This window comes from Anopheles funestus, chromosome 3RL, assembly GCF_943734845.2.
Source record: "Anopheles funestus chromosome 3RL, idAnoFuneDA-416_04, whole genome shotgun sequence".
NCBI lineage: Eukaryota > Metazoa > Arthropoda > Insecta > Diptera > Culicidae > Anopheles > Anopheles funestus.
In genome coordinates, this window is record NC_064599.1 from 77,075,481 (window position 1) to 77,096,698 (window position 21,218).

A 21,218-nucleotide genomic window follows, 5' to 3' on the forward strand; every position below is an offset into this window, starting at 1 on the left:
GCACTACAGGAAGCATTATTTCGAGTACTCTCTACCAGACAAAGCAAACCTGGCACGGTACACCACATTAAATGATGTTGGTTTTAGCAGAGGAACAACTTTTACACGCAAAGCTTGCGGGATGGCGCTTGTTCTTCGACGAGTAACTTAGTCAAAGGTTCTACAAAGATTCTATTGCTTGGAGGAAATTAACATGCACGTTACACGATGTGGGAGAAATAGAAATTCTCACCAGCCAGACAATGAATGCCTCGGGACATTAAGAAGGTCGTGGTATCTTCAAAAGATGCACCTTTTAAGCCTACTGGAAACATTTTAGTTTTAGCAAATTAAAGTCTTAAGCGTGCAGGACTGTTCTGTTTAAATTGTGTTTAAATACCAAAGAAATGTTTCCTTTCGTTCTTAAACCCCGTATGGAAATGTACCAGGAACGACGCAAAGTAATGACACCATCTCCAGAGGGTTATTCTCGAACCGAGACCTACACGTCCGAGCCTTATTTTGTCTTCTTTGAATGTTACTCTCATCAAACAACGCAGCAACTTCCGAGCCGGGTACGGCAAAATGGACAGGATCGGCCCAAAGAAGGCTTGGCGTTGATCGGCATTAAGCATACAACATAACTGTCAGCCCGTCGGCGGCATAAATTAATGGCTAATTGTTGGTTTTATCGGTAGGCAACCAGTGTCCCAGTGGATTCCGGCCATCAGCTGGGTGAGTAGCGGGGGTAGGGAAATGTTGTTTTGCCCGGTGTTACCTGCTGTGTCATCCGATCGAACCGTTTTTATCGCTAGGTGGTGTTAGGGCGGTTAGGCACGAAAGAAAGGTCTTCGCCAGGATCGGTTTTCCGTCCCATGGTTTTAGATGGTGGAGGCCGTTGGCTTGCGAATGGTTTGACTTTCTGTTAAAGGGCCCGACTGTTGGTGAGGTGGTAGATAAATAAAACCCGCTGTACGCGGTATTTGTCCGAGATCCAAAATGGCCCCTAACAAGTTTGTATTATTTTACAACATTGTTCTTTTGTTGTTCTAAAATATTGTTTATCTAATTTTGTCTCTCATTGTCCATTGTCTGTACATCATGATTAAGTTCCTAATCATGTAAATGACACCACTCATCATCAGCACGTGACACACGACCATCTCGTAGCGGTGAGTTTGAATGTTTCTTTATATCCGGAAAAAACGTCACAGACTCACTCCTTTTTGGCAGATAAGTTTTCGCTACTATTTTGGTGTGTTTAATTATGCGGTTAGCAAGACAGGGAACACACACAAAAAGTCCCGTAATATACGTCCTTTTTCTTCTCCCACCCCCAATGACTCTGAGTGCTTCCCACCAAAAAACATCATATTTAAAAAGCGACCGAGAAAAACGTTATGGCGACACAACGGTGCGAATCAAACGGGCCGGACGGTGGGTCGGGTGTTTGTTTGGTTTGGTTTCCCGGTAGGTGATAATTTATCGTGATGGACGGGGGTAAATATTTAATTAACACATTCGACAGCACCGGGGAATGGTGGAGATAAATATCTAAAAGCCACCACTATTGGTGCACATGTTTCGCGAATTGGTTTTTGCGTCGTGGTTATCTGTGGGTAAGTGTTGCTTGTGGTTGGGGGGAGGCTTTTTTCGTTTTATTTGTCGTTTTTCTAGTTTTTTCTTTTTACCTATCCAGTATATTTTACGCACCTTGATAATATATTCGGTGTTCGGTATGCAAAAACCAAACGTGTACCGGTGACAATCGGTTTGGTTTACAAATTTTTCAAATATACGCGTAATAGATAGACTTTTTACCGCTTTTATTTTAGGATTGTTTGTATGACAGCTCTTTTTTATTTTCTAAAACACTAAGCAACAAATGTTGTCAACCGGCAAAGGGTAAAGACAAACAATCATTTCTGGCCCTAGTGATAGGGGAGCGCTCAATAAGGCAAAAAAGGGTACCGAACGACGAATGAAATGCAAACTTGGCTACGATACGCGATAAGTGGACGCTCAATTAGTAACTTCGGACACCCTTAGGGCGCAACACACTAGCAGCATACAAACGATCTTGATTAGGGGTGTAGCGGTAGACCCTGTTACTTACTAGTAATGCCAAGCAGGAGGATGAATTCACTGCGCAAAATCGATCGCAACGTGTGTGGTGATTTCATACGACAGAACGTTTCTGTAGCGTTTAGATTAATATTTGAATGATTTGTATGTTTTGTGTTTCTTGCGATTTTAAAGTCAGCTGATTTCTTTTTTTTCTTAAAATGTCGAATGTGACGATGGTTGTGGGGTCATTACACCAGAAAGAATAATCTTCTTCTTCTGCTAATAATTTCATTTTTTAATCTACTTGAATGTGAACTTGAGCTGAAGTTCAAAGAAATAGGCCATAAAACGAAACAGTTTGCATTGAGCGAGAATTCAAAATTTTAACTTCAAGTTAGTGGACATTGTAGCATAGAAACAACTCTTTATATTTAAAGTTTAAATATTTAAATTCTGCACATTTCTTTCTGTCATCGTACGTAGTCGTTGATATATAAAAAAGCTTTAGACGTATAAAATAGGTTTTTAGGTTAATTATTTTCTTTTTGAAAACCTGATTTATGTTTAAAAAAGTTATCAAATTTGTCATGTTTCTGCACATCCCAAATCTTCTACATATGGTTGCAGGAAATTTGTTAAAAAAATAGAAAACTAATAATTTTGTTCTAATCTTAACCCTCTATGATGTCCACTGTTCAGTATAAGTTTTTTGGAATAAAAGTATTTTGGAAAAAAAAATCTTTGGAAAATGCTAAAGCTATTTAATGGCTATAATTAACGTTAATGGCTGGAGAAAATATGACTGAATAATTCTTTCAGATCTTTATTCTTTCAATGTCTCTGTATCGTGGTTTCCTTTCGAATATTTGATTCAAATATCAAAGGACCATTCTTCATATGTCTGTATTGCCATTTTTATTTTTGCTTAAATTAAGGCATATTTGTTTTGTGCTGATGCAGAAAGAAAGTCTAACACACCGTACCGTGGAGAACGAGACGACCTACTCCGTCGGCCAACCTACGCGCGGGGAGGTATCGAGGCAAGGCCAACAAAATGCATCCAGAAATTAATCGCCCACCGGTCCGAAACCGGTGACCAAGCGATACACGTCGGTGGCACTACAGGTTCGACGATGTCGCCGTCGCATGTGCTAGGGACCACCATCATGTGGAAGGCTGCGTCCGCTGGCTGTCCGCCGTGAAACAGGTTAGACCGGGCGCCCGGGCAAACACCGAACCGATCCGGTGTTGTTGTGATTCCGGTGACACTCACCGGTGCGAAGAAGATGTCATCATCATGGTTCGGTGTATGTGCGGCGGAGGTCAATGAAACTGCTGTACGGGCTTAAGTGGTTTTTCGAGGTGCCCCGTTGTTGTGGTTTGGTTTACTTAAGCCAGCGAAAACGGTTCCTATTGCCAAGCAATATGTGTGTGAGGGTTAATTAAAGATATTTAGTAGAAAAAAAATATTTTTATTTCATTTTCTTCTCCGCTCAACTCATGCAACTCTTTACTAGAATCTTAAAACTCGCGATGGACAAACCCGAGAGCTTCGCAAGCTTCTTTTCACACCCTGCATACGGTACTAATTACAATTAGTCTAAAATTTATTGCTTCCCGATTGGATTCCAGCACTTGATGGCATTTTTGCTAAAGTCTCTCTAGTCCCCGCGGCCATAGCAAAGAACGCAAACGACCGTGATCCATGATTGGAAATGGAAAATGTGATTTAGAAATATAGAAGCGACAAAAAAAACGAAAAAATCCGCATCAACTACAGCACACTAGGCATTCGATAAAATATAGCCTTATGATAGCGCATGACACGATTTGCTGGATGAAGTCTTGAAGAAGGCAGCTGGAAATGAAACCGTCACCCGAGTGCGGTCGAGCGAGTTTCAGACAGGCTGTCCTTTCCGCCACACACACAGGATGTGTTCTGGATGATGGTTTTGCTTTCCACCCTTCTTGCGACCAACTCTCACACGTTCGTTCCAAGTTCTAAGGTTCTGGCCACAGAGCAAAATGAATACCACCGTCACCACTACCGGAAAAGGAGCTGACAAGCTCTGTGCGAAAAGTTCTTTTTCCCATGTAGCTGTTCTTTCGTGCTATAAAACACATTTAGTGTTGTTGCTTTTGCTTGTTTCTCTCTGCCGTATCGCACGTATCGGTGGGAAGAGTGCATTAATGCAACGCATGTCAGTGACAGTACGCTGCGTACTGCTTTGTGGCGCTTTTTTCCATTTTGTTTTGTATGAACGAACAAACATGACGGGTACGGAAATGGATTGGCGTAGAAAAATCATAACAGCACGCCACAGGATATTTTTTATTGTATGTGATAAAATAAACTGTTTCATAAATATATGGCTATTGTGATTTTAAAACAGTGGGTTTTAATTTAATTATTAAAAATTTAAAGGAAAATAGTTTTTAACAGGTAGGAATTAATAAAAAAATCATTCATAATTGATAAAGCAGCAAATCGCCTAAAAGTATGCAATCAATTTATTTTTTTGGATTAATGTTAACTGATTTAAGATGATTAAAGGATAGGCTGTGGCTATAATATCAATCAAGAAAAGCCAGAAATCGCTGGACAGAGACCTTCGAAGTTATAGTGCCACAAAGGAGAAGGAGCCAGAGTCCCGTAGACGGTTGACAGTTTAAAAAACCCATAAAATATTGTATACTTTAAGGAGTATCCATAATATCGCTATAACTAATAAGGACTTAATGACGTTATTCTGATCGTTATTAATTTATTTTTAATTGTTGCTAAATTTAAGTAATCATGGACATTCATAATTTATTTGCCAATAAAATCAAACAGCGCTAAACTATGATTTGCCCGAAACATATCGTTTAATAATATCGCCAAACCCATTCGGTTTGGTTTCGTTACGACAGTCGTCAATTATCACATCGACCTTTCTTGTTCGCATAAACTTTACGTTCCGTTTGCGCTTTCCTCCCCTTCCACCACTTCCTTCGGGTTCCACCTTTCTAGCGTAAACCTTTTCACAGAACATAACTGAACCCATCCATCATACTACTTTGTTTGTCTGATTGGCACCAGTTTTTCGAAACGAAATCGGCATGAAAAGCAAACACACACACACACACATTCTTAACCTTCTCATTACCATTTGGTAGGGGCCGATTTCCGGTTACGGTGTGTCCGCTTCTTGTGGTGCTACCCTTCCAGCTGAGCGAACTGATGATCACCGATCGAGATGACCATGAAATTTTCTTCCCAGGCATAGCCCTCCACGATCGATCATCGACAGAACAGAACAGTGCTCCCGCTGGTTTGTGCTTCTGCTGCTGTTGTTCGTGTTGGTTTTTTCTCTTTCTTCTTTCTTAAATGTTATCTCGCTCGTCCTCTTCGACTGAAGGTGCTTTTTTTCTTCTTCTACCGCGCACTTTTAAGAGTGATGGTGGTAGTGAAGGAGGAGGAACTTTTTTTTGCATGTAAAGCTTACGCACTGTTCCGCGCACTGTTGGCAAATCAATTAATTTAGAGTAAAGCAGCGCAGTGGTGTAGCTCTTCCTGTCTTCCAATGGGTACTGGTTTTTTTTGTTCGCCATCGTATCGGGGATCGTGTCCGGCCGGTAAGAAATCAAGACATTCCGGACAATGTTGCAAAATTGCCCATTTGCTTAGGGTGCCCCGGTTGACTCGAGGTCGATGGATGGCTATAACGGTCGGTTTAAGTTGGGACGCGTAAAGCTGGTTTTGACAAACGTGCCGCCAACGATGGGAACCCCCCCCATCGGTTCCCCGAGGTCTGGCTGACTTTGATCGACTTGAACTTGACCACCTAGGAAATGTGTGGTTTTGATTCTTGATTGATAAGTGCTTTACAAAGAATTTGTATTTTTCTTTAGTAAAATGGTAGCAATAATAAAAATACTAATACATAATGTTGCAATTTCATCTCCTGTCATTGATAAAGAGGATGAGAAATTGGTGAAATCAACTGGAAAACCCTGTATTTTGATTTTTTTAAAGATTATTCGGGAGCTTCCAAAATGGCAGTATTACATTTAAAAACGTGTTTGAAAAAAAAAAAACAAATTAAAAAGACTTAGAATATTGTAACGCACTTGTCTAAATATAAAACTCAAGAAAAAACTTGAAAAATTTTTCGAAAAAAATTTTATGTAAAATTTTACCTTTTTGTTAGATTTTGAAGACATTTTTGTAACATCATGCGTTTACCTGCGTTAACACTTTAGAATATATTTTTATGTCACCCAAGAAAATCAAGAAATTCTCATCAGAAGACGGCAAAAAGAGTATTTAATTAAAATTAGTTTAGTAAACCGTTGGTAAATGATTTATCGGAAATAATTGGATTAACCGACTTTCATTCCAGAGTAGGATTTTGTGTTTTAGAACAATTATTAATTTTACAATATCGATGAAATTTGTTAATGAAATATTTTATAATTAAAATGGTGGTTAGCGCATTATGCTAACTACTTGTCAAGTAAGCAATTATTGGCACAAAATAAATTGATGAGTCAAGTTATGAAGGAAGCAAAAGAAAGCCACAAAGCCGCAACAAACCTTTAAAAAAATAATAATAATAATAACATCCTCTTGTCCGCAACTGCTTCCTTCGATCATTTCACCACCGGTGGTGCGGTCCGATCGATTATGATCAGGCATAAATTATTGGCTCGAACATTCCGTTTCGTTTGACGGTTTAGCACAAACACACACAGGCGCTTCAGAAGGGGTGAGTGTGTCCGTACAGGGTTTGCGGTAAGACAACAAAAACAGGGCACGGTAGCAATACAGGATGGGTAGAGTTTGGTTTTAATTCGATCGGGGACCACCACGAATGGATGTACTGCTGCGGTACTATCATCTCATGACACACCGGGAGGGTGTGGATTGTGTCCAAGGTCCCGATGGCTAGCCACATTTCAGCCGGGTGCGAAATCGTTGACCGTTCCCAGTTGAAGGTGAAGTTCTTTTGTTTTTTTTTCTTCTTCCTTCTGTTCTGTTTTAAATTCCCGTTTAGAGAAGCAGGAGTGGCACAGTACAAAACTAAAGGGCACATTGCGACGTAGCACAGTTATTACTTAATTAGTGATACAAACCACCATCGGACTTCGGGCTTTTGCTAACGCCTTCTCAAAAGCCGGCAAACAAAATGCACGCGAAGCTAATTTCTTTGCGGACAACAAACTATGACAAACGGTTCCGTACCACCGTCCGTTGCTGTCCGTTTCCGGCTTGGTGGGAAAAAAGGGACCGCTAATTGAATCAGCATCCATGGATGGGCATTCGCTGTGGCAAAAAGTGTTAAAGCGTGATAATTGTACATTTGCGGCGCATGGAACAGATGACATGTTTAATTCAACAATTGAAGAATATTCAAATGCTTAAATCTCTTTCGCATTTCGTTATAACGATTGCTAATTTATGTATTTTGTTTTGTAAAATTTTCATGTATCAAGGATTTTTTTCGGATTTTATCATACTTTACAAATAAAATTTAATGTTTATTATCAATTTTAATCTATTCGTCTCTCTAAAGAATATTTAAAAGCGTTTTAAAGTAGAAAACATGCAGCAAAGCGCATACGTGAAACTTCACCTGACCTAGTTACATGTGGTAATAGTAGCAGAGCATCCTTACGCAAGATTCACTAACCATAAACGCTTCGTCTGATTTGAATTGATTACAAAAAAACCGGAAAACAAGAAAAAAAGCCTTTGCATATGTAACTGTATGTAGCCGTAACGATACTTTCAATCTCTTACGGGAAAATGCACCAGATGCATTCATTGAATCGGTAAAGTAAAGATCGGAAAGCGAACCATCAACTTTGCTGACATGGAGCAAAAGAAGAAAAGAACAACGTCAGTGAAACGAGGGTTTTGGAAACGAACCCAATCCATCAACCAAGGACCTTTACCTTTCGGCTTCGATGTATGCTCAGTTCATCGGGTTTAATGAATTCCATTCAGACAGGCTGTCCTCTAGTTGCCTTAACAGCTTGCTCGACGCGGGCGTAGAACGACCGAAAGGATAAGAATTTCCATTTTTGCTGTGCTCGGCATGAGATGTTTTTTTTACAAGCCTTGTAAAACGTTTCGTACATATGTAAAGTGCGTCGTGTACCATCGCTTGCATCATCATCGTGGAAAATAATTTCCGTTATAGAGAGAAAAACAAATATTGATAGATTTTTTCCCTTTCTTCCGATGTCATCAAAAAATTCTTCTTCACAATTTTGCAAAAATGATGCGAAAAATAGGTATTGATAAAAACGTATCATGTTTTCGTACCCTACTGTTATGAATCAATCTTGGCTTTGCATCATGCTTTACAGTCGATAAGACGAATCAATGAAAATTCTTGCCCGTTGACTGAAAACTTCCGGTCACGATTGGATGGTCGTTAGATAAATGCATCACCTGTTCGATAGTATCGAGGGGTGAGTGTGAAAAATGTTTCATTTTCATCATGTTTTTCCACCGTTGCTCCATTACAAATGAAACTGATTCATAGATTCAATATTGATCTGGCAGCTAAATGTACGTTGAAGTTTGTCTGAGTTGAAGGGCAGTTAAAGGCGATTCGAAAAGATCAAACAATTTCAATCATATTTTACGAGGCTTAGTTAATAATTCTGTATTTTTTTGAAGACTTAAATAAGCTTTATAGTTCTGGATAAAAAGGAAAATATTACAAAAAATGTTGAGTAATTCCTTAAAACTAAGATTGAAACAACTTATATTTTATTATTATTTTAGCTCTAATTCCGATCTGAAAAAAACCTCATTTCAAATGATTTGCCTTATTATATGGTTTTATATCTTACATAATAATTTCCCAATTTATCGATCGTCCAAACCAATAAAACATGTTTGCTGCTGAACATCAAACCATTTTTCACTGCAATGTTTGAAATTTTATTTGCAAATTGTATAAATTAACTTGCTCGAAATGCAAAACTTGGTCTGCTAACGTCAGCAGCAACGTGTACGTTTCGTAATAGCAATTCGCAGCAGACAATAGTTGCATTGTGTCTTATTGCAATTGGATTGGAATGTGTTTCCAATCCGATAGACAACGCGATGTTCGCACTTTAGCAGCAAACGTACGTGGTCGGCAATAAGCCGTTTCGTGCGAAATTGCCACGAGCAGTGCCAAACAGGATGGAAATTATTGGATGATGATGAGCAAAAAGGATCGAACTGACTAATGTAGCTAGCCACCATGGCTCCATCATAGCAGCGTGAAGCATCGAACATCCGACCCCGTACAGTGTGGTGCCGACATTTTGTCTCACGCCATTCCATTCTGTTCTCAGTTTTGCATGGGCATAGATTTTAATTAAAGATGTCGACTGATGATGATTCGATATGCTTGTTTGATCGGTTTTATTTCAGCTGTTAGTTCCACACTTAATTGACACCGATTCAACCGACGCGTAATGGGGTGAAAAATGGAAGGCCACTGTTCAATCAACAGGTTGCACCGGAAACCGTACCAGCGAACATACTGCCGTACGTCCTCCGGTTGTTTTGTGTCCTGCCTTTTCTGCTCGACGAAACCTTCGATCGGCTGAAGGCGTGCGCGCTTCATTGATTAACACTGTGCGCACACTTCTGCCCAGACACCCGGGCCGGAGATCATTGCATCTTCACCCGACCGTTTTCAATGATTGATTAAATAGCGCTATCCTACCCCCGGTGTCGGTTCAACTTTGTTCGATCCGCGCTCGATGCAGCGTAATTCAGCTGGCAATCGGCCAAAGAGATTTGAGCCGGTCTTCCGCCGGCAATGTTTGCACTAAATTTCATTTTCCTTCCGACCTCCGGAGCGCGAAGCATGAACACCATCAGCACCAATTAAGTCGTAGACAATAGACGATGGGCGAAGGGAGTGTTTTGCTGTATGTGAGTATGGGGGAATGTGATGCCGTTTAGTAAAAAGACCGATTGACAATTTAATTTTGAGCACGACGCAATTCGTATGCTGCGGGGCAATTCGATTCGATCGAGATTGTATGTATGAACATATGCGTCAACACAAATTTATTGACATTAAAAAAGCAATCGAATTAAGTTATCAACATCAATATGGGTATATTACTATTAATATTAGTAAAGCATATTTTTAATAGAGTAAATTTTCTTCTTTTTGTTTAACATTGTTAACAATTAAATTACTTTGATTTGATAAACAATTCTGTAATCCGTCAGCTGGATCGTTTGGAGTGATCTCAAGTGTGTATTTTTAATTTAGTAATTACATAATTCCTCTTGCTTTAGTGAAAAACAGTTCTCTAACGTCGCGAAAGGGAACAAAATCACGATCTATCACTCTCGGGCAGGGCAATAAGGCATGCATCGAACGGCATCGCAGACCTGTACCATTCATGCAACACCAACGAGGCAAAGGAAAAGGAAGGGACTTAGAAAAACCAGCTAAAGAACGTGCAACGATCGCCGGGACAGAACGACAACATGATCGTGTGTGACTACGATAACTTGCTCGCTTCACTTGCAACTGGTCCGCAATCCAAGGCCAGTTATTTATACGCTATCGGCGGGCTAAAAATAGCTACACTTTTAATAAATTATCTACCCTATTCCTGCTTCCTTCCACTCACATTGTCGTACGCTGGGGGGTTCGTTGTTTGTTGGGGTGCATTTACACTCTCCCGCACACTTTCGACACTACGCCGGCGTCGGTTAAGCAACTTGTTTTGGGAGGGAAAGACCCCGAGAGGCGACAGACATTTTGATTGAAGTGTAGAAAATGGAGACGATTCTGTGTGCTGTGTGGGGTGTTCTACCCGGCTAAATGCTTGAGCCGGTTGGTATGATGAACCACCTTCGGAGCGTGCTTCAGCACTGGAGTGGTCACAAGAATCTCCAAAGTCTACCAAAGGAACGAGTAGTTGATCTTCGAACGGTGTTGGTTCGGGTGCCGCTACGAAACACAGAACGTGCTGAACGCCATGTTTTAAGGCAGTATTATGGCTGTCAATACGAGGCGGGTTCGTGCGTAAAAGAACGCATTGCAATATAGTGTTCATTCGCAGCTCATCAGAATAAATTAAACTACTCAATAGCATTGCGATCGTAGTGCGGAAAGGCGAAAAATAGGAAGAGATTGAAAAATAAAGAACGGAACGAGTGCTCAGAAGTCACGCAGGGCTCGTTGTAGAGTTGATTGAAGCTACGTGTTTCGTGTGGTGGCTTGTGTGGTTTAAGATTTTCGGTGACGAAGATTCTTTAATGAATTGAAGTAACTGAGCGTATGTGTCACACAATTGAATCACCCTGTAATAGACGCATAACAATGACATTTCGTTACGTCTGCGATCTTGAGCACCGAGTGACTATTTAATCCAGAAATAGACGACCCTTGTCATTAGTTATTAGTACAAAATTTTTGACGGGTCAATAAAGCATTTTCAAACTTAATAAATAGTACTATCACCAGGTAAAAATTATACCAAAAAAGAGCAAAAAAAACAAACAACTTTACCTTTCGTTTTTGTACAAGAATTTAATTAGCGTAGCGTATCTAATTGAGATCGTGTTTTGCTTTTCTAACTCGGATCGAGTTTTATTGTATTATGTACTAATTTGATTAAATAGTTGAGGATTTCATGTTTTGCTTTCGCCGTTACTACTTTGCATGATAAATAAATGAACGATTTGATTTCTTTCTACAGTCTAATTTAAAGAAGAAGATATTTGATCTTTGTTATTTGCTTGTCAACTTTTCGCATTTTAGTACGTTGAAATAGTCTGGAGCTTCGATTGTTATCAAACGAATTCTTAGCCGCCCTTAGTCGACAAAGTACTAATTGTTCAATTAATAAACACATATTGCATAACTTTAGGCGCGGTGAAAGAAAACAACGTAGAATCAATATGTTCTTGTGTGTTTAAAATTTTTTTAAAATAAATCTAAACAAGTAGAAAATATTAAAAAAGAAAATATTAAAAATCACTTCCGTTTGATGCTGGTGTTAACGCTCGAAACGAATTAACGAATGTTTGTTTGTTGATCGCCAGTGCTTTTCTGTAACACTATCGGACCCATTGCATTGAAGTTTTGAAGCCTCTGAAGTATAAAAAAAAGAATAAACGGAAAAGGAGGAAAACAACATGACCGTACCAGAGTGGTTGGAAGCTAGCGAATGTGTAGCATGAAGTGCGTCGATCGCGTTCCATCCATCATGTGCGCGCGGCAAGTCTTGCAACCGGTTGATCCGGTAGTCACGACCGGCAGTTTCGGTGTGGCTATTTTTAGAACGGAAAATAATATTTATTTATTTACTGATACTGTTGTTTGTGCGGGGTATGCGTGTGTGTGTTTGACCATTCCAACAAGCTTTTTGCTGGCAATTGTTGTTCGTTCGGAAGATTGAGGATGTGGAGAAAACGGGTGATAAGGGCATGAGGGCGTGGAGGAGACAAGTCGCGACCTGTTGCTGGAATGGAAAAAGAAACGAACGATTTTACAATATATCATCCCCAACATCGAAGCGTCGTCCTCCAGCGTCGTCGCTGTGGTCGTGTCCGGATGATTAACGTTTGCCGATGATGGGAACCTTTTTGTTGCGCTGTGGTCTCTTCCGAGAGACTGGGGATTGGCGTCGGTTGGCGGTCGGTTGGTGCGTACGAACCGTTGCACGTAGTTTGGAGTTTTATGCAAAGCGCGTAAAACCTTTGGTGTCGAACGTTTTCTGGGACACTATTTGAAGTAACGTTACAATAGACGTTGCTGGTGACGGTGGAACATCTAATGGGTTTTAAGCTGGAACATCTTGTTGAAAATTAAGTTTCAAAAATTGTCATTCCAAAACCAAAAACATAGACACCATTAGTTGAATCTTCTGGAATCAAAATGGGAATTATAACGAAATAAAAAAACACCTTAAACTGACAGATAAATCGTAAAGAAACGTCATCAGACATGGGAGATATTTTTAGCTTCCCCTCCCGGAATCGTACGGTGGGCACACCTTCATTTCATATTCCTGTCAACGACACACGATGGGGGGAAACCGACAAACGGATCTCGGCCGATCGCGCGTCAAACCGAAAACAATAGTGACCAGTGCGTGGCGTGTACGGAATTTGACCGTAAAGCGCACAAAAGCATTCGCACGTGCAATGTCCACAAGGATGTTGGGGGGAGGAAAGTGTGCTGAAGCTGCTGTTGCGTACCGACTTGCATTAACATAGATCGCGTACGACCCCCTCAAAGCGCAACATGTTTGTTGGTGATTGATGGTTGGTTCGTGAAGGAAATCTTGATATTGTTGTGTTTGTTTGTCCGGTTTGGTAACGAGGGTAGAAAACAGTTGATTGTATAATTATACGTTAGAATTATTGTAATTTCTTTGTAGGGGACATTGCAAAAAAACACAGATTATTGTAAAACATAGCTGTTCGATTGCAAATAATCAAAGTGTGGAAATTTTATTTTAAGTCCTTCAAATCTCAATATTTTTGTATCGTCAGAAAGGGATAACGATTATCTTTTGCTAATCATTTGGAGAGGATAATTGGCAGACAAGTGGTTTAGTAGCTTTAATATACATTAATTTTGAAGCAATTGTTTTATTCGATCCGATAGTAACAATTGTAAACTTCAAAGAAATATTTTCAACTTGGAAATCATTTTCGCAATCACCTCAGCACAACTTGTGAGCAATACAAACAGAAATACAGTGAAAGAAAACAAACGAAACAGACACACACACACACTCACGTAACACATACTTTCTTACGTTTTGCTAAAGAATTCGAGAAACGTAAAACAAAAACCATCCCCAAATGATCAGTAACGACGCCCTTCAGCTTTTGGGTAGGAAATGTTATTTTTACAAATCCGGTTTTTAGCTTCTGGTCCCGGTCTGGTGCCCGGCTTTTGTTTGCCCGCGGCTGTGAAGAACCTTCGGGCTCATTCCTGTTTGGGATGAAGACACACCAGCACCGCCAAGCGTGTTTCGAATTTTAGCGGTCATTGATGATTGTCGCCGGCGTGCCATTTCGTGGTCATGGTAACGGAGGTGAATAGTTTTCTTTTTGTTCCATTTTGTTTTTTTTTTCGTGGGCCGGCGTCATATATACAGTGTGGTGCTTATATGTTGTGGACGAAATTTATTTAATTATTTTATGAATAAATTTATTGAAATGGGGTGTGTAAGTTGAAATGCCGAACACTAATACTAGTCTTTAAATGTTGACTTTTAGAAATTATGTCAAAACAAAAATTAATATTAAGTGTCTGAAATAGGTTGAATCATACTTTCTAATTCATTTAACTAAAGATATGTTTTTGATAAAGATTGCACCATTTTGTTCATCTCAAAGCTCAAAGCTCAAAGCTCATCATGTACTGACACTACCAAAACATCACTATTTAATTTGACATATGTCAAAACAGTTATCTTTAACGCCATCTAGTGGGTTATCGCTATTTGTACCATCAATAGTGTACACTTTCTGTCTTATCAAGCGATTGTAAAATTTTCGAAAAACCCATTCCCAACCGTAACAACCCACGTAACACGTATTTCCTTTGTCTTCATTAGTATCTGCCAAAATCAATACAAGGTGCGTACAGCCGGGGCGAACCGATTTCACCAAAAAGCACTGTTTCAAATGCGTCGAAAATGTCGCCGGAACAAATATCCGAAATTCGATAAAGCCGGGTCAGGTTTTTCCATTAGTCTTCCCACACCTCCCAATCCCAGCGGCAGTTAATCACCGTTACGTGTGAAACTTGTTGAAAAGCGTGCACAACCGATGGGTCAAGGTTACCGTTTACTCCCGTCGGACAGAATGAACGGGGTGGAATGTTGAATGTTGGATGTGTTTACACAGTGCCGAGGGTGGTGTGGCATGTTTTACTGTCCTGTCCCGCCGTGTTGGAGCAATATTTCCTTGATTTTGTTTATTTTTTGTATCTGTAGCAGAAAAGAGAAAGAGAAAGAGGGAGTGTGAGTATTATTTTTCAAACAATATTTGATCAGTTAAAAAAATATTGTTCCACAAGAGTTTCCACGATAACTAATTGAATAATTAAACTTGTTCCAATACAAAAAAACACCATTTTTTTTGGGAAAGTGTAAGCTGTGGTAACATTTTACGATCAACTTTACGGTGTTTATGTTATTAACATGATGAAAAGTAAACATCATAATACGCCCAGTTTCATACATCCGTATCTCCCACAGCTATGGGAAATTGTGTTGATATTTTCCCCCATGAATGCAAAGCTGTGCGCTTTGTGCGAATCAACAGACGCGAGGGCGCTTGGAAAGATAAATATCGCCGTAAGACGCACTGTACGGGACGCATGTTTTTGTTAATATTTTTACTAGAAATCGTACTCTAACAGTCAATGCACGTCTTGACGTCAGGACACGCAGGAGGCTTTTGAGTGCTTAAAGCCACTTTTCTCCCACGGGGATCAAATCCGTAGCATCAAAAGGATTGCGCTTGTCTGCGGCGAATGTTTCCTTAACTGAGAAATTTGCATAATCCCGGTTTTGGGTTGTAATTGAACCCTTGAACGATAATGATTAACAAATGTTCGGTTGAAGCTTACCAAATCGATGCCTCTGTTTGGTAGCCAACCAATCCGATTTGAATAAACGGAACCCGATGAAAGGTGAACCAAGTGTGATGAGGTTAAAAGTTTAATTTACTGCTTTGGTATTTTTGCTTCAAAACTGTGTATTGAACCTTTAAATACTTCTAGGACTTAGTGATCAATTGCATCCGAGGGTCGAGTTGCGGCTCGTCTGTTTTGCTTAACTTTATCATCGGCATTACTGTTTTCCACCAACGTCTCTAATTTTATTGAAGCACTTTCATTATGCTGCGGCTATTGGAAAAAGTTTATCATTCGATTAGAAGAATAAAAGCTTCTGGGGAGGGTAGCTTAGGGAGTAGCACAGGCCATCAAAAGTTTTAGATTGGAGTTTTCATGATGGATTATGAAGTGCGAATAGATCAATACGGCATGAAACGCCATTGGGATTAAACGTGGTGCAAAATCATTTTTATTTCATCATTAATTACCTTTTTTTCTAACGAGAAATTTGAAACAGATTTTAATGTTTGATTTATACGGTACGTTGGCTAATAGTTTGTAATTAAGTACCTAAGTACTTAGTATTCTTAAGGTTTCTCTACTTAAGGTTAATCTTTTAAATGTTGAAAATAACTGGTCAAAATTTCTAATCAATAGATCAACAAATTATAAAATTACAGCCGAATTGCTTAACCCATAAAAAAGATATAAAAGTTCAGTAAAAAAACCATTTGAAGTTTAACGTTCATGTTTTGCACTTTAAGTTTGAGGATTAAATACTTTCCATACTTTCCATTACGGTGCGTGAGAGTGAGAGTGTGCCGTCCACGTGATATGGCGTTAAGTAGTGTTCTGCTATTTGCCAAACGGATGACGACATTTGATCGAATAATCACCAGGCACGTGACCGAGCTGGACAAAAGAGGGTTGTGCGGCGAGAACGAGTGTGCACGTTCTACGTTCTAGCAGTACGTTCGAAGCCCTGGCAGCTTTTCACCGAGAAGCGTATCACTCGATGGATGACAAACCTCTGTATGAATCTCTCCAACTCCACATGTATTTGCACGCGCATCCATTTAACTACATCGCGTGGAAGGGGATGGATCGGGGAGGACTGGGAATGGAAGGGTGAAATTAGTTGCCACTGGCGTTAGAGTTATGTATCTCTATTGTGAAACCTGTTGATTGATAAGTCAATCAAGAGCTTTGTGATTCTTCATTTAGCTGTGAAATTGATTAACAAATAAACCATTTTAAACATTATTAATCTCGACCATTCAAAGCCTTCTACCTTTATGCTTTCACAACTTTCCATTAACTTATCCATCAGCTGCTGCTTGTACCACTACCGAACGTACTGGAATGGAAGCTGATTAATTAAGATTTTCACCCAAAAGTCCTGTGGGTTACCTGTTCTTTGAGGTCGTACCTTTTCTAAAGCGGAGCGCTAACGAGCGTTGGAAGATTACCGTGCAGCCTAACATAATTAGATGCATGAGTGAGCGAATCAAAAACGATTGCTCGGTGTGAAGGTTATTTCGTAGTTTGCTTGTAAGTGTGTTTCCCGGTACCACAAGCAAGCTTGGTTTGGTTCGAGTTTGTCTTGATCCTGGTTACGTACCGGGATGTACGTTGACTTTTGATTTACCGACGGATTAGACGGTCGACCGGTCTAAAGGGATGTATTCCCTTTGCGGTTGATTTAATATTAAACGGGAAATGTAGTGTAGGAAATAAGCAGAATACGGCGAACGCTCAGAAAGATCCAGACTTTAAGATGCACTTAAATTTAGCAAATGTTAAACTATTCCATTTGATTGATAAATGTATTCTGTTCGGTTTGTTCTCTTCCACAGCCGGTGTTCGAAATCGGTTGGAGTCGCGCTGATCGGCCCCATTCGAGGGGGCCATGACGCGTTGGCCCGTCCTACTGCTTGCACTGCTCTCGGTGGCGTTCGGTCATGTCGCGGCCGTGGTGACCCTGAATTCCGGCCCGAATGGCGCCGGTATCGGTCACACGCCGAGCGGCGGTTCCGTCGGTTCCGGGAGCCCGAGCGCACCGGAAGCGTCTGCATCCTCGGCCCTACCGCTCTATCATGACCCGTATCAACCTCAGTCATTGCTGCTTCAGCATCAATCATCATCCAACCAGCAGCAACAGCAGCAGCAGCAGCAACAAACGCATTCGTCCGGTTCGTACATTACGAAGATGCCGGAGAACTCGCCGCACCAGAAGTTCCGCAACAATCGGACGGTGCTGACGCTCGGCTATCTGACCGCGGTCAAGGGTGATCTGATCGAAAAGCAGGGCCTCACCATCTCGGGCGCCCTCACGATGGCCCTGGACGAGATCAACAACGATCCGGAGCTGCTGCCGAACGTGACGCTTGCCCTGCGGTGGAATGATACGCGGGGTGAAACGGTTGTCGCCACACGTGTCATTACCGAGATGATTTGTGATGGTGTGGCCGCATTCTTCGGACCAGAAGGTACCTGCCAGACCGAAGCGATCGTTTCACAGAGTCGCGATATACCAATGATCTCGTATGTAAGTATACCGAGCAGTAGTAGAAACGTTTACTAATTTACTTTGTATTTAGTATTTGACAGCTCAGTGAGTATAGCACAGAACTCAAACAAATAAGTGAAACAAATCGGTTTATAATGCTTTTGTAATACGAAACCAACAAAGTACAAATTGGACACTTGAACTTTAAAGCATAAACGAAATTGCATCAGACCTATAATGCTATAATAGTGTATCTCGGAGACTACCTACACTTAATATTTATAGCAAAATGATAGTTGAAATGTTATATAATTTCTTTTGTTTGATTGATTGATTGAAATTGATTTATTATTTCAATGCAAATGAATAAATATTAAATATTGTTTTAAATAAAATGATAGAATTGCCGTTGCCCCTTCTCCCTGTTAAATCAATTGGATATAAATTTGTTCTAATATAATTTTTACTTATTTCAATTAACCAAACTTTGAGAGTCTTTTACAAAGTACAGTTCGTAATCTTAATCATCATGTATGATTGTGAGAGTGACTTTTGACTCGTACATATGATGCTCTACACGTTCGTTGCGATTTTCTAATCAGCCGACGTTTTGTTATCATTAATAAACCCATCTTCACCGTAGTTATTTTACTTTCCTCATCAACACCAATTGCATCGGTCGATAAGACATGCGAAAAAAAAAATAGTTGATTCGACCTTTCGCTTGTTTGCGACATGACGTGACGTCGCCTTAACGATGCTGTCACGAATGGCATCGGTTGAACTGCAGCGAACGTTACTCGTCCTATCTGGCCCGATCTAAGGCATCTTCTCCCTAGTTGACCCTCTTGCACCAAGCCAAGAACAATGTCGAAAAGTGTCGCACGAAATGAAAATTGTCGCTCTAAAAATAACACCAGCTGCTGGCACACAGTTGTGTTTGATCATGGGCATCTGGAAGTTCATTTCATGCGCTGTCACACGATGCGTCAAATGTGTGTTTGCACAGACGGAACGGTACCACCGATAAGTAAAAGGAGGAAAGATGAATTGGTTCATAAATGCAGTGCCACCGAGTGCATTTGATCCGCCCGGACACTGATTGGTTGGGTTGGGTTGCTGGATGATGACAGCGGGGGATGTCTTTCCTGCATAATTATCAACATTCTTGGGCGTTCGATCGAGCGATAGTTGCTTTGTGTAGTGTTTTCCGTTGACAAGGCCGCTCGATGGGACGATGCGCGGAAAAAAGGCGAAGTGAAGCATTCGGTTATGGTAATTGATGATTGCTAATTAACTCAACCCAATAGCAAATATCATCGTTGTTTTCTCTCACAGACAACATGCGCGTGCTGTACGATATAGATATGGGCTTGTTGATGATCTTTAGATTTAAAATGGACAATTGTTAAGGAGGATTGTTCCAATCAAGATTATGCAACTTAATTTGTAAGAGTAACTTTTAACAGTTTTTATTTTTATGGCATGTCAATGAAAAAGAGGTAAAAACATATATTTTTGAAAACATGCATGGTCATCTTGCAGCTAAAAGATAAATTAATTAACAATAAATCTCTTCGGTACATGATACCGAAAACAACAAAGGTTTAATACAGCGGAAGTTGTCGATTGGATCTTATCTGGACCGACCCTTCGTAAAAATTATGCACCTGAATTATTAGAATTATTAGATTACTCCAAAGACATAGGTCTTCTGAGGAGAATATTAAGTAATTTTATTAAATATTATAATACAGAAATTTCAAAATATTACAAAATTTAACATTATTTAATTAACATCGTACAATGAGCGAAACTGTTCATTTACTTCCATTAAAAAAGTAAAGTAAATTAAACAAACATGTAGAGACTTAATACCAAAAGAGTTTAAAAAAAATGTGTGTTTGCCATTTTACATTAATATTAGAATTATAATCTGATGAATCGCACCTCGTAGATACATCAAAATTGATTTGCTTTTTTATCATTTAGACCCATTTATAGCTTTAATTAATGTACCGAATAAAATCTAACAACGTTCCCTTTTTCCTGTATTTGCAGAGATGTTCCGAGCTGCAACGTAGCTCACCAATTCCTACCTTCGCCCGGACCGAACCACCCGATACTCAGGTATGTGAAAAAGCGGGTTTTATGTTTGTGTTGTGTTGCTTCCAGCTGCGGTACACACAATTTCCTTCCATCCCTCTACGTTAATGAGAAATTTCACAAACAAATATGCAAAAGTCATTACCGGAAAAAAAATTAAAACACATCACCTGTAAAGTAGTTTTGCCTGTGTGTGTTTTGTATATTTAATTTAAATGAGATACTGCCAGAAGGCTCTGAAACTTAGTGTCTGAACGCTTGGAAATAGCCACACGTAGGAAGTGTTTTTAATTTTTACGATACAGTTTCATCCTAAATAAATAAATGACACCCAACCTGTTTGCATCTTGTGTAGAGATAAAATTAAATTAAAATTGACAAAAGTAAAGGTAAAGTTTACTGCTTGATAATCATGCAAATGTTCGTCTTCGTACGCTATCGGAAAGAAGATGCCTGTTTTATCCCTTAAAATGTCTGCCAACACAAAGCGAATGGTGAAAAAACCAATCCCAAAACGTCAAACCAATCAAACGGTTGCGTGTACTTAGCATATTGATTGATTTGCCAGCGTTTGAAAGTGAAGAGAGAAAGAGCGAAGAAAAAACACCTTTCACAGAAGAAGAAAATGTAATTATCCCACTCTGTCAGCGAAGATCATTTTAATCTTTTTTTTTTCGTTTGTTTATTTGCTGCTAGCACGAGCTTCCATTTGCGCCGTTTCCGATTACCTTTCGGGCCTGGTTGACTCACTTTGCAAACTGGTAAAAATGGAGTAAATATTTCCTGGCGGGACAAGGGCACACACTGATGGTGTTCAATTTCGCTGACACTTTGACCAAAGCGTTGAAGCTTGTGTTTTTTGCCTGTTAAAGGCAAACCACCACCTGTTGCTGTACGTGTGCCCGGTATCGGTTCAGCATGTCAGCAAATTTCTTCCTGAAACGTTCTCTAAA

The 21,218-nt window shown here is 39.9% G+C and overlaps 1 protein-coding gene across 1 annotated transcript in view; it reads left to right on the top strand.

The window, feature by feature from the left end:
- Positions 1 to 21,218, top strand: part of LOC125766952 (receptor-type guanylate cyclase Gyc76C-like) — a 55,639-nt gene that overhangs the window by 18,648 nt on the left and 15,773 nt on the right. The window contains exons 4-5 of the mRNA XM_049433073.1: positions 17,507 to 18,198; positions 20,221 to 20,289. Coding sequence (XP_049289030.1) covers positions 17,560 to 18,198; positions 20,221 to 20,289 — 708 coding nt within the window. The 5' untranslated portion in view covers positions 17,507 to 17,559. The remainder of the gene's footprint in view (positions 1 to 17,506; positions 18,199 to 20,220; positions 20,290 to 21,218) is intronic.